General features: G+C 38.0%; 2 protein-coding genes across 4 annotated transcripts in view; one reads left to right on the forward strand and one right to left on the reverse strand.

Annotated features, from left to right (window-relative positions):
- The window catches only part of LOC139952883 (cGMP-dependent protein kinase 1-like), a 67627-nt gene that overhangs the window by 38222 nt on the left and 16190 nt on the right, over positions 1 to 13215 (forward strand). For 2 of the 3 annotated variants that reach the window (XM_071952160.1, XM_071952161.1), the window contains exons 4-11: positions 4279 to 4445; positions 4996 to 5109; positions 5511 to 5616; positions 6230 to 6371; positions 8756 to 8850; positions 10277 to 10345; positions 11256 to 11333; positions 12134 to 12184. In XM_071952160.1, coding sequence (XP_071808261.1) covers positions 4279 to 4445; positions 4996 to 5109; positions 5511 to 5616; positions 6230 to 6371; positions 8756 to 8850; positions 10277 to 10345; positions 11256 to 11333; positions 12134 to 12184 — 822 coding nt within the window. The remainder of the gene's footprint in view (positions 1 to 4278; positions 4446 to 4995; positions 5110 to 5510; positions 5617 to 6229; positions 6372 to 8755; positions 8851 to 10276; positions 10346 to 11255; positions 11334 to 12133; positions 12185 to 13215) is intronic. The other variant, XM_071952163.1, reaches the window with a different exon arrangement.
- Positions 7725 to 13215, reverse strand: part of LOC139952884 (translation machinery-associated protein 16-like) — a 28513-nt gene continuing 23022 nt past the window's right edge. Inside the window, exon 6 of the mRNA XM_071952164.1 lies at positions 7725 to 8111. The gene's annotated coding sequence lies outside the window, so the exon portion shown is untranslated. The remainder of the gene's footprint in view (positions 8112 to 13215) is intronic.

Genomic DNA, 13215 nt, shown 5'->3' on the forward strand with positions numbered 1-13215 from the left:
AACATTTGAAGGGCCCGATCGGGGGGGGGGGGGGGGGCAACAGAGGCATAATTTCAAGCCCGTAGACGCAAAAAAAAAAAAAATAAAAAAAAAAACCTTCATAAAAAAAAAAAAAGCTCTTGTCCTCGCTATATGCTCCAACCTTGTCTGATGATATTATAAAAGAAATCTTCAGGTTTTGGATCTCGGGAAAAACTAGTCCAGATTCAGTGCCGTGAACGTGGTCCAATGTATGAGAAATCAACAGTGAAAACAAGCATTCTCCGTCATCAACACGGGTTACGAATTCCTCCCGCCGTCTAGCGTAATCTTCGAACTGGAAATTCTGCACGTACAACTATAGAGTACGTGTGAAACATGACTTTACTTTTGCCACCGAAGGAATATTTTTAAGCAGGCCATAACCGTCGCGAATGACCGTGAGAGGGGGCATGTATAGGTCTTCCGGTCCCCCATCAAAGAACGATCGTGACTGCCCTGAAAATATCCTTTGTTTAGAAAGTAGATCGAGGAACAATAAAGCCTGGATTACACGTTATGATTCTCTATATATAAACCAACAAAGAGCTCTGGCCCCAATTTCATAGAGCTGCTTCAGAACTTGTCTTTAACAGATGTTAACTTTGCATCGGGGATGAAGAACATATCTGTTACACAGAAATGAGCAGTATACCAGTCTCAAATTTAACATGTGATATGGCAGTTTGGCTGGTAACCAACGGTTTTACGTCCCACCCGAATGGCGTAGCATCTTGCTTAAAAGGTGTCACAACTGGGACTCGAACCCACACTCTGCTGTGACCAGAAATAGAGCTTGAACCGGTCTTAACCGCTAGGCCATGGCACGCATGTGTTTCTTCTTTTGGTTACTGCTTCATCAATACTTTCAAGACACTGTCTGTGGGAGGCTCACGTAGGTTGAGACCAACCCTGAAATCAGGAGAAATAACATTGTTGTAGTAGCCCCGGCTGGTTTCCTTTGCCCATGCTGATGATGGTAGTAGAAAATAATTGAACTATTTCTGTCTGAAATGTCATATATTTGATGAAAAATAAACAAATTCTTTTTTTTTCGCCTCGATGTCGGGCAAAAAAAGTGTAATCGTTTTTTTCATACTATTTTCTCGTGACCCAGATGGCCGATCGATCTAAAACTTCTACAGGTGTGTCAGTTTATGTATATGGTGGATTAAATAATTTGTTTTTGAATTTTAGCTATAATATTTATTTTGGTAATGTTTCTTTTAAGGCAGTGGACACTATTGGTAATTACTCAAAATAATTATGAGCATAACACCTTACTTGGTAATGAATAATGAGATAGCATAAACATTGTGAGAAACGGTTCCCTCTGAAGTAACGTAGTTTTCGAGAAAGAAGGAATTTTCCACGAACTCGAGACCTCAGATGTAGATTTTGAGGTCTCGAAATCAAGCATCTGCAAGCATCTGCAAGCTTGTGTGGCAAGGGTGTTTTTGTTTCATTATTATCTCGCAACTTCGACGACCAATTAAATTCAAATTTTCACAGGTTTGTTATTTTATGCATATGTTGAGATACACCAAGTGAGAAGACTTGTCTTTGACAATTACCACTAGTGTCCTTGATGCTCATATTATTTGCTAGGCTACTAAGGCCGTGTCCGAAACGACGACTTCGGCTACAGCTACGGCTAGATCAGCGCGTCTACCAGTGTTGAAGAATAGCAGACGCGCGCGATCTAGCCGTAGCTGTAGCCGAAGTCGCCGTTTCGGACACGGCCTAAGATTTGCACATCCCTTCTACCAATCATTTACCAAAGGACACCAAGAGTTACGGATAATTACAAATGTGCTCCGTAACGTATACGACTTCCCAACCCTCTCGTATAAATACTTCGATTTTAATACATTAGTGAGACCTACTGATGTAAGACACTGCAAGGATGATGTGACTGCGTCCGAGACGCAATGACGTCATGAATAATTAAAGGCACCGACCGGACACTATTGGTAATCACTCAAAATAATTGTTAGCATACTTGGTAACGAGCAATGGAGAGCTGTTGATAGTAGGCCTATAAAAGTCAAACATTGTGAGAAACGGCTCCCTCTGAAGTAACGTGGTTTTTGAGAAAGAAGTAATTTCTCACTAAAATATTTGAATTGAATTCGAGACCTCAGCTGAGGTATCGAATTCAGGGCATTTGAAGAAAGCACACAACTTTGCGACAAAGGTGTTTTTCTTCCATTATTCTTTCGCAACTTCGACCACCAATTGGGTTCAAATTTTCACAGGTTTGTTATTTTATGCATATGTTACGATACACCAAGTGAGAAGACTGGTGTCCAGTGTCTTTAAAAGGAAGACGTTGAAAGATGAAGATCTCTTAAGAAATATCTAGAATCGAACCCCAATGTCATCGTGATGAATGATGTGTAAAGACAATACTATAAAAGAATGCAGTCTGTCAACAAAGCGAATTGCTTTTGAAGATAATCTTCACTTCTCCCTTTTTTTATTCTCCATAAGACTATAAATTCTGGGGAGATATTGGAAACTCCTTGAGCCGTACTGTGACTACAATCAGTTCTTCATAGAGTGTAAACACGTAAAAACAATCTCGCAGTTTAACGAGAAATTGTTTTACTAACTGAGATCCAAGAATTGAAAGTAAACACATTCAAGGAAACAATTCAACATAGTATTTAGCAAAACTTTCGAAATGGAATCTTAAATATATATTTATTTCTTGTCGAAAGTGTGGGTGGGTGGGTCCAAAGAAATAATTGAAAACTGAAATTCAGTTTGTATATATTATAAAGAATACAGATGAGTTGTTTGTTTAATCCAGAGGAAAATATTGAAAACAACCGATATTGGAGCCTTTGATCTAAACTATCTGGTTCAATTGACCCATTACTTCGGTCCTCAGTGTATTGATTATATTATGAAGCAATTCAGTATTTTGCATCGAAATTTGGAGTGGGCAGGCAAAATAATTTCGAGAAAAAAAAATCTAAATAAACGACCCTTTATAAAGGCTCCATCAAACGTAATTATCTCTGGTCGTAAGATTTAAAATTCCTCCTGTAGCAAAATCAAACATTTGTTCAGAAAAAAAGTAAATTTGATCACGCCAAAAAAATTAAGTTGCATGACCCATATCGTATCGACGAACGTTGTGGTTTAATTGAAGAGCTAACACCCACACACACACAGGGTGAGTTGACATAAACACATGCATTTGCCACTTATTGATTATCCCCAGAACCATTCAAATAGTTATTCATTTTTATTTCTCACTGCAATTTAAAGACACTGGACACTATATCAAAATACTGGTTAGCATAACTTACTTGGTAAAGAGCAATGGAGAGCTGTTAATAGTATAAAACATTGTGATAAACATCTCCCTCTGAAGTTGCGTAATTTTTGAGAAAAAAAAACTTCTCACTAAAAAATATTCAAAGACATCAGCTGAAGCCTTTTATTATGAATCTGAAAGCACATGTCACAAAATAATGCAACAAGGGTGTTTTTTTCTCTCATTATTCTCTGGCGAATATGATGATTGTAGTATAATACGAAAGAGTAAGGCCACCAGGGCTATATTCATCATTGACACCCAGACACATCAACTGTAAATTGTATTTTTTTTTCTAAACTTTGAGAAAACAGCTACATCGGTGGTTTTCAAACTGTTGTTTATAAAGTGGACACAAAAATAATAAATAATAATAATAATAATAATAATAATAAATCTTATAAAGCGCTGGTATCTAGAAAACTATTCACTGTGCTAAAATATGACCAAGGGAAAAATTAATGGTAGGCTTGACTGAAGAGGTAAGTTTTGAGATTGGATTTGAATGAAGAAATGTCAGGTTGTGATCTAAGGGTGAGAGGCAAGTCGTTCCACAGGCGGGGGGCTGCAACCGAGAAACTTCTATCCCCATAGGTTTTCAACCTGGAAGGTGGAACGGCAAGCAAGTTGGCATCACTGGACCTTAGCTGGCGAACGGGCTTATACGGCAGGAGAAGCCTCTGTGCAAGTACAACGGGGATGAAGTCTCTGTCATACAACGGTATGTTGTGCAAAGGAGTTTGAAGATGATGCGTTGCTCAACAGGGAGCCAGTGTAATGCTTTAATACCCATGATTGTGACTGTGCTCGTTATCAACAGCTGTAATGCTTTTTACCAAGTAAGTTTTTCTAGGCACTTATTTTTTTGGGAGTAACCAAAAGGTATACCATCCCTTTGATTACCCTGTGTTGACTATCTCTTTATTTTGCAGCTCTCGGCAGCTCATTAAGAATGCAGTTCTTGAGAATGACTTCACTAAGAACTTTGACACCGCCCAAGTCAAGGAGATCGTCGACTGCATGTACCCCATGCAATTTCAAGGAGGTCAGCTTGTCATCAGGGAGGGCGACGCTGGGGCACATTTCTATGTAGCAGCAGGTAAGGTCAATTAGTTGATGGGGTTGGGCAGATATATAGGGAGGGGCAGATATATAGGGAGGGGCAGATTGATAGGGGCAGGTGGATGGGAGGGGCAGTTGGTTACGGTGGGACAAATAGGGTGGGGCAGGTGGGATACAGGGAGGGGCAGGTGGGATACAGGGTGGGGCAGGCGGGATACAGGGAGGGGCAGGTGAGATACAGGGAGGGGCAGGTGGGATACAGGGAGGGGCAGGTGAGATACAGGGAGGGGCAGGTGGGATACAGGGAGGGGCAGGTGAGATACAGGGAGGGGCAGGTGGGATACAGGGAGGGGCAGGTGGAGGGGCAGGTGGAATACAGGGAGGGCAGGTGGGATACAGGGAGGGGCATGCATGTGGTGGGTATCAAGGGCAGATGGATCACTGGGAAAGAAGTCTTTGGCAGGGTTGTATGGCCTTGTGGATGTGGTGCTTGATCTGCAGATCCAGAAGAGCCTAAGCAATTGTACCCATACCCGACTCTTTTATTTGGTCACTTTTTGTTCTCTCCCAAAAATGAATATTCACAGAGGGTGGTCTTGAGGTCAGCAAGGCTGGAAAGGTACTCGGCAAGATGGGACCAGGCAAAGTATTTGGAGAGTTAGCGATCCTCTACAACTGCACAAGAACGGCTACAGTCACAGGTCAGTTCAAATTAGCAACACAGTTTCATTTAATCTCTCACTGCACATAATAAAATTTAATTGTGTTTGACTCCCTCAAGATCTACAAATGTCTGTGCATTTAGAACATTGATGTCTAAAATAAATTAAAGGATTTGATTAGATTAGATCAACTGATTTGCTCTTACTGTACAAATCTACCATTTTTACTGCTATGCACCCTTGAATGACTGGTCTTGGAGAAAGTAGAATAAATTCAATAATATATGTCTTTCAGACATGCAACTTTCTACGACCTCCGGATTAATGTGCCGCCGTTTTACCAACTGAGCTATCTAGCCCTATATTGGTGGTCTCCCTTGTGGTTTATATTGATAAATGAATAAAATGATAACATTTTGTTCGGATATTTTTTTTCACAGCTGTAAATGACACCAAGATCTGGGCGATTGATCGTACTGTGTTCCAAGTCATCATGATGAAAACATCAATGCAACGACACGAGGAACATCTCAAGTTCCTCAAAAGGTAATAAGAAATTTTACCTTCTTACAATATGTAAACCCTACTTGGGAAACAAACCATTTCTAAACTTCACATGGGGTTAAATTGATTGATGTTAAAGGCACAGGGGTCGATTTCACAAAGGTAGTCCTAACTTAGGACTAGTCCTAGGCAATGCTAAGAGATAGGACTGGTCTTAAAGTTAGAACCAGTAACTCATCCTAACTTAGGACTGGTCCTATCTCTTAGCATTGCCTAAGACTAGTCCTAAAGTTAGGACTACCTTTGTGAAATCCACCCCTGGACACTTTTGGTAATTTATCAAAACAAATGTTAGAATAAAAACTTACTTGGTAACGAGCAGGAGAGCTGTTGATAGTATAAAAAACATTGGCAGAAATGACTCCCTCTGATAAAACGCAGTTTTTGAGAAAGAGGTATGATCGCACTCAAATGTTAAAGTACTTCAGGCCTGAAGCCTTTTATTAGGCATCTGAAGAAAAAAATGGCCCAACAAGAGTGTTTTTTCTTTCATTGTTCTCTTGCAACTTCGATGACAAATTGAGTCCAAAATTTCTGAGCCATCTAGCCCTCAGTTTCCCTTGTGGTTTATTATTTGATATTTCTTTGGTTACAGTGTTCAAATAATGAAGGGGCTGTCAGCATCGAACCACTTCAAGCTAGCCGAGAGCTTAGAGGTTGAATTCTTCATGGCTGGAGAGTACATCGTTAGAGAAGGCACTCGTGGCGATACCTTCTTCATCATAACCAAAGGATCGGTAGGTCTTTTTTTCATCCTTTTTTCGATGCAGAGATGTAAATCTCCATTTATTGTACTCAAACGGACACATTAACATAAGATGACATTAAAGGAACAGGTTGCCTTGGATCGGACGAGTTGGTCTATAAAAAGCGTTTGAAACCGTTTGTTATAAAATGCTAATGGTTAGAAAGATGTGTTAAAAGTAGAATATAATGATCCACACAAGTATCACTAAAAATTGCATGGTTTTGCTTTTACGTCGCGAACTAACACGGTCGGCCATTTATGGGAGTCAAAATTTTGACCCCCATAAATGGCCGACCGTGTTAGTCGACGAGGTAAACAGAAAACCACGCAATTTCGAGGCATATTTGTGTAGATCATGGTATTCTACTTTTACAACATCTTTCTAACCATACCGATTTTATAACAAATGGTTACAGAACGCTTTTCAAAGACCAACTCGACCGATCCAAGGCAACGTGTTCCTTTAACCAAATGTTAAAAGAATTAAAAAAAATTACTTTTCTCATACAATAGTCCCACTTTTTTCTCACTCGATAGTCCCGTTTTTTTCTCTCACTCGATAGTCCCATTTTTTTTTCTCACACGATAGTCCCGTTTCAACTGGCAGAATCTCAAAAATGTGCCAGATCTATTTTATCTTTATTAAAAATTGTGTATAAGCCGAAGGAATGACTCGACCTAAAAAATCTCCATTATTGAATTTATACCACCGTGAATTCCAGATAAACCAATATAAAGCATTTTGTTGCCATGGAAATTCTTAAGGGTAAAAGCCTTGACTTACATGAATGTTGGATGGTACACATAAACTTGGTTATACTTCTCAGTTGCATGCAAGTCATTGCAATAATATGAGATATTTCTTTAAAAAATATTGTTAGAATGTATGGTATAAAACATAGTGAGAGATGGCTCCCTCTGAGGATAGCTTTTAAAGCCATTGGACCCTTTCGGTACAGAAAAAAAAAAAAAAGTTCACAGATTTACAAATAACTTACAGGGTTTACAGAAGGTAGTAGTGAAATACTTCTATTGAAATATTATTCCATGAAATGCTTTACTTTTTGAGAAAATAGTAAAACAATATAAATTCTCGTTAGCGAGAATTACGGATTTATTTTAAACACATGTCATGACACGGCGAAACGCGCGGATACAAGGGTGGGTTTTCCCGTTATTTTCTCCCGACTCTGATGACCGATTGAGCCTAAATTTTCACAGGTTTGTTATTTGATATAGAAGTTGTGATACACGAAGTGTGGGCCCTGGACAATACTGTTTACCGAAAGGGTCCAATGGCTTTAAGAAAGCGGTAATTTCTCACCCAAATAGATAAGACCTAATGCCTGCAAAGCCTTTTATTATGCATCTGAAAGTACACAAAGTTGTGCAACAAGTGTTTATTTTTTATCTTTCATAATTCTCTTTCAATTTCTAGGACCATTTGATCCCCAATTTTTGCAGGTTTCTGTTATTTTATGCATGTTGAGATACACCAAGTGAGAATACTGGTCTTCCACAATTACCGATAGTGTCCAGTATCTTCAACTTTTTTGTCCATCGCACGACACACTCGTAATTTTAATTTACAAAATCTTCCTGAAACTGAAGTCCCATTTTCCTTCATGAGGGAGGTTCTATTCACTAATTAGCATCACTAATTAGTTTTGCTCAAAACCATACCTTCTTAGTGAGCTTCAATTTAAGTCCACCATCTGTCCCACTCAATCTAAGATTACAAAACAAAAAAGAACTCATAATTGGCAATTTGTTCAAAAATGTGTTCATTAAGACAGAGTAGCAGAAAATTTACAAGCTTTGTTTTTTTTATCTAATTGAAATTTTACTTAAAGGCACTGGACACTATTGGCCTTCTCAAAATAATAGATTTTATGGTTTTTTATGTTTTTAACATAACAATTATTTTGAGTAATTACCAATAGTGTCCAGTGCCTTTAAAGGAACGTTACATAATTAGTAAGAAAACAAATTTGTGAAGATTTACATCAAACTTACACGGTCTAATGATGATGATAGTAGAAAATATCCCTTAAAATTCTGCCTAAAAAATCATATTTGATGAGAAATAAATAATTTAACTTTGCGTTTGGAGTTTATCGCTCATACAGTGAGCGTTTTATTCATTTTGTTTGTTTGTATCAATGTCATGCAAAATGTGTTATCGGTTTTTCACTATTTCCTTGTGACCCAGATGGCCGATCTATCTCAAACTTCTACAGGTTTGTCAGTTTATGTATATGGTGCTTACACTGCCAGCAGCTGTTTTGTTAGCAAAACCAATTCTGTAATGCCTTAAGAATCACAATTACCTGAAAATTCATTGCCGTATGATGCCTTGCTTTTTTTGTTCAGGTACGAGTGACGCAATTTGTTACGGGCCAGGATGAGCCTCAGGAGGTCAGACAACTATCAAAAGGAGATTACTTCGGTGAAAAAGCTCTGCTCAGGTGATTTTACAAAATCATTTTTTTTTTTTTTAATCCGCAAATTTCTTTGACCAATCGCTGATTGAAACCTTAAGGCTGATGATGTATATTTAGAATTAACTCATCAGCAATCATGTTCCGTTCTCCTTGATTGCCATGACAACCATCGAGGCAGTTAGTTGTTTTCCCTCAGTGAAGTCAAAATTACATACACACACACACACAAAAACCGCACAAGGATGTATAACTGACTATGAAAGAATGCCAGTGCCACAATACAGTCGCTTCTATCTTACCATGGAAGGAAATAAGAACAAATAGGAGAAATTGTTTACCAAACATAAATATATTATTGGACAATGTTTGATGCTGGTCAATGTCTTTCCCGCTATCGTGTACATCTTGCAGGCAATGATGGAAAGAATTCATTTGCTTAATTGATTTTGTTTGCTTAGTCGATGTCATTTGCTTAAAGCAATTGGACCCTTTCGGTACAGAAAAAAAAATAAAAGTTCACAGATTTACAAATAACTTACAGGGTTTACAGAAGGTAGTGGTGAAAGACTTCTCTTGAAATATTGTTCCATGAAATGCTTTACTTTTTGAGAAAACAGTAAAACAATATCAATTCTTGATAGCGAGAATTACAGATTTATTTTAAACACATGCCATGACACGGCGAAACGCGCAAAAACAGGAGTGGGTTTTCCCGTTATTTTCTCCCGACTCCGATGACCGATTGAGCCTAAATTTTCACAGGTTTGTTATTTTTTATATAACTGTTGTGATACACGAAGTGTGGGCCTTGGACAATACTGTTTACCGAAAGGGTCCAATGGCTTTAATACATGTACACATCGGTGTAAGGGTTAAAACAATTTATATTCTTAATCCCCTGATAAAAAAATAATATCCATTAAAAATTGTTGTTGAACCCGCTGCAAACACATAGCATTCAAACTGCCTCTAGCCATCAGGTTATCTTCGTAGTCTAAGGCATCTAGTCTTAGCAATTCAAAGATTGTGGGTTCGAATCCCACCAGAGTGATTTGCCTGTGGATTTTGTTTTTCCACAGAACTCGGGGAAAGTACTGAGTATAAACAGTGCTTATTACACATCTGTGTAAGGGTAAAAACAATTAATATTCTTGGACCTGTTGCAAAAAAAAGATATGCTTAAAACTATTGCAGTACAAGCTGCTAAAACACATAGCATTCGAACTGCCTCTTGTCAATTGGCTTTGCTTGGGGTCAGGTGTCTACAATTCAAAGGTCATGGGTTTGAATCCTACCCGAATGATTTTCAAGTGGTATTTTTTTCACAGAATGCTGGGAAAAAACAAACAAAAATGTGCTTACTTTATGTTGTTGTTTTGGATGTGCTAAAATTAAGTTAATAACTAAATAAATAACCAAGATTTTCTTATCTTCTTGTTGAATTTGACAGTGAAGACGTAAGAACTGCAAATGTCATCGCGGGAAACAACGGAAGTGAGGTGCTTGTCATCGATAGAATGTAAGAAACCATATATTCAAGGTGTCATTACCATAGCAACGGCGTTACTTGTTTAGTAAGAAAGTAAATATTTGCCAGGTTCGGACAACTAATAAAGATGGGGTTTGAGCATAACAAAATAACAGAGTTGAGATTAAATTCAATAGAATTGCAATCTAGATGGTGATAATTTCACTGGATTTTCTCCCTGTAGGTTGAGTGTAAATATGGAATATGAATCTCTCGTCTGCATTTAAAGACAGTGGACACTATTGGTAATTGTCAAAGACCAGTCTTCTCACCTGGTGTATCCCAACATATGCATAAAATAACAAACCTGTGAAAATTAGGGCTCAATTGGTCATCGAAGTTGCAAGAAAATATTGAGGAAAAAAACCTTTGTTGAACAAATTTGTGTGCTTTAAGAGGCATAATAAAATGTTTTTAGGCCTGAAATCTTTCTCATGCTCAGGTTCAAATATTTGCCTCTTTCTCAATAAATTTTGGGGATACACCAAGTGGTGTTTTTACCGGTCTTTGACAATTACCACACATGTCCAGTGCCTTAAAAGAGAAGGGCACCAAGGCATTTTATTCTTGGTAAAGGGCACCTTATGATGAAATTGCAAACTTGTACCGGAGCATTTTAAGGGCACCAAGGCAATGACCATAGGGGACACGGAGGCAATCGCCTTCGTTGCCTCTGTGAAGTATCAGGCCTGCTGACCATCCTAATATCAAGTTAGTTATGCGCAGATGTGTACACAAATAACTGTTCAACCTAACCATTACATCTACTCCACGGTAGTAGAATAAAGCAAGACAGTTCTCTAAGAACAAACTCTACCTGGCAAGTAGATACACACATGGTGTTACCGCAAACCAAATAATACACTAACCAATATTGTGTACACCCTTCTACCCAATGCAGAGTTTTTAATGAATTGATTGGAAACCTGGATGAATTACAGAACAAGGATTACGGGGATCAAGAACGAGGTGCTGCAAGGTAAAGAAATCCAAACAATAAAATCGTTTCTACATGTCGTCAAAAGTTGCTGACACCATGAACATGTTACATTAAGTCTGTTGTGTAAACGAGTTGGGGAAAAAGTAGGCCAACCAGAAACTAATAAGCGTGCATGTTTATGATAACAGTGGCTGTGCTTTTTAGCAAAACAAAATGGGCGTGTTAAAGCCATTGGACCCTTCCGGTAAACAGTATTGTCCAAGGCCCACACTTCGTGTATCACAACTTCTATAAAAAAATAACAAACCTGTGATAATTAAGGCTCAATCAGTCATAGGAAAATAACTGGGAAATCCACCCTTGTTTGCGCATGTTTAGCCGTGTCATGACATGTGTTTAAAATAAATCTGTAATTCTTGATATCGAGAATTGATAAATGTTTTAATGTTTTCTCAAAAAGTAAAGCATTTCATGGAATAATATTCCAAGAGAAGTCTTTCACCACTACCTTCTGTAAACCCTGTAAGTTATTTGTAAATCGTTGAACTTTTATTTTATTTTCTGTTCCGAAAGGGTCCAATGGCTTTAAGTTATAACAAATTCTGTTGATGCTGGGAAACGCTTAAAGGACAGAATGTCAAACTCAGACAGTTTTAAATATAAAGATTTTTTTTCTTCAAATTGATGCTTTGGTATATGTGGGACCTTACATGCAACTTGCTTATGAAGGGGTTTTGCAAAGAGCCTGGTGGGGTGCTTGTTAGTTTGTTTTTTGTTTATTTTTGTTGACAAATATAAAAACAAAATGGAATGAAAAGACGAATGATAACTCTATACAGATGCCAGTCATCATCGGACGGTTCCACTGATAATAACAGCAACATCACAAAGTGAGTCAGAGGATCAAATGGTTGCTATGGCAACCCGACTACCTCATCAGCGTTTCTTTTACTGCTTTGATAGTGGTTTAGTTTTTCTCCCTTTGTTGTGATGAGTTTGCTGTGCTGATGTTATTTACTAATCAACAAAAAATCTTTCTTTGTTTCGATATGTTGCAATCTTAACTTCTAACTACTTTTAGCCTATCAACAAAAAGACACCAACACTGAATTAACAAACTTAAAAACTAAAAAATAGTTTGTGGTCTGATGTTTCGAGTCTAGCAGAGTCTTTCTGGAAAACTTAAAGGAACACGTTGCCTTGGATCGGACGAGTTGGTCTATAAAAAGCATTTGTTATAAAATGCATATGGTTAGAAAGAACTAACACCGCCGGCCATTTATGAGAGTCCAAAATTTGACTCCCATAAATGGCCGACGGTGTTAGTCGACGAAGTAAAAGAAAAACCGTGCAATTTTGAGGCATGTTTGTTTGAATCATTGTATTCTACTTTTGCAACTTTTGTTCTACCCATATGCATTTTATAACAAACGGTTTCAAACGCTTTTCAAAGACCAACTCGACCGATCCAAGGCAAAGTGTTCCTGTAATGGCGGCAACACAACTATATCAACAGGTATAATAGACCTTTCTTGTGCAACGTCACAACCTGAATTTTTGCCAACCCAGGTCGGAAAACTATGGAAAACCATTAATGCAAATCAAAAACAGATTTCTACTTTTGTAACAATGTTACATAAATATTCAAACATTGTAATGATTTTAATGAAAACAAAACGAACTAATGGGAGGTATTTAATTTGATTGAAAGTTTGCAGAAAATGTGGAATTTGGTTTAAAAATCTGTTTATACGATTGAGTGTTTTACTAACATTCGGCCGTCGTGCCAACCTAGGCGGTTTGTTTATCAACAAAAGAAAGGTCTAGACATGTACTAGTGTACCAAAAGCAGTCAAGTGTAAGTAGGTGATACAGATGAAAGCACACAGAGAAATCAGGGGGATGAACAAAGAGGAGGGAG

The sequence above is a fragment of the Asterias amurensis genome, chromosome 21 (assembly GCF_032118995.1).
Source record: "Asterias amurensis chromosome 21, ASM3211899v1".
NCBI classification, from domain to species: Eukaryota; Metazoa; Echinodermata; class Asteroidea; order Forcipulatida; family Asteriidae; genus Asterias; species Asterias amurensis.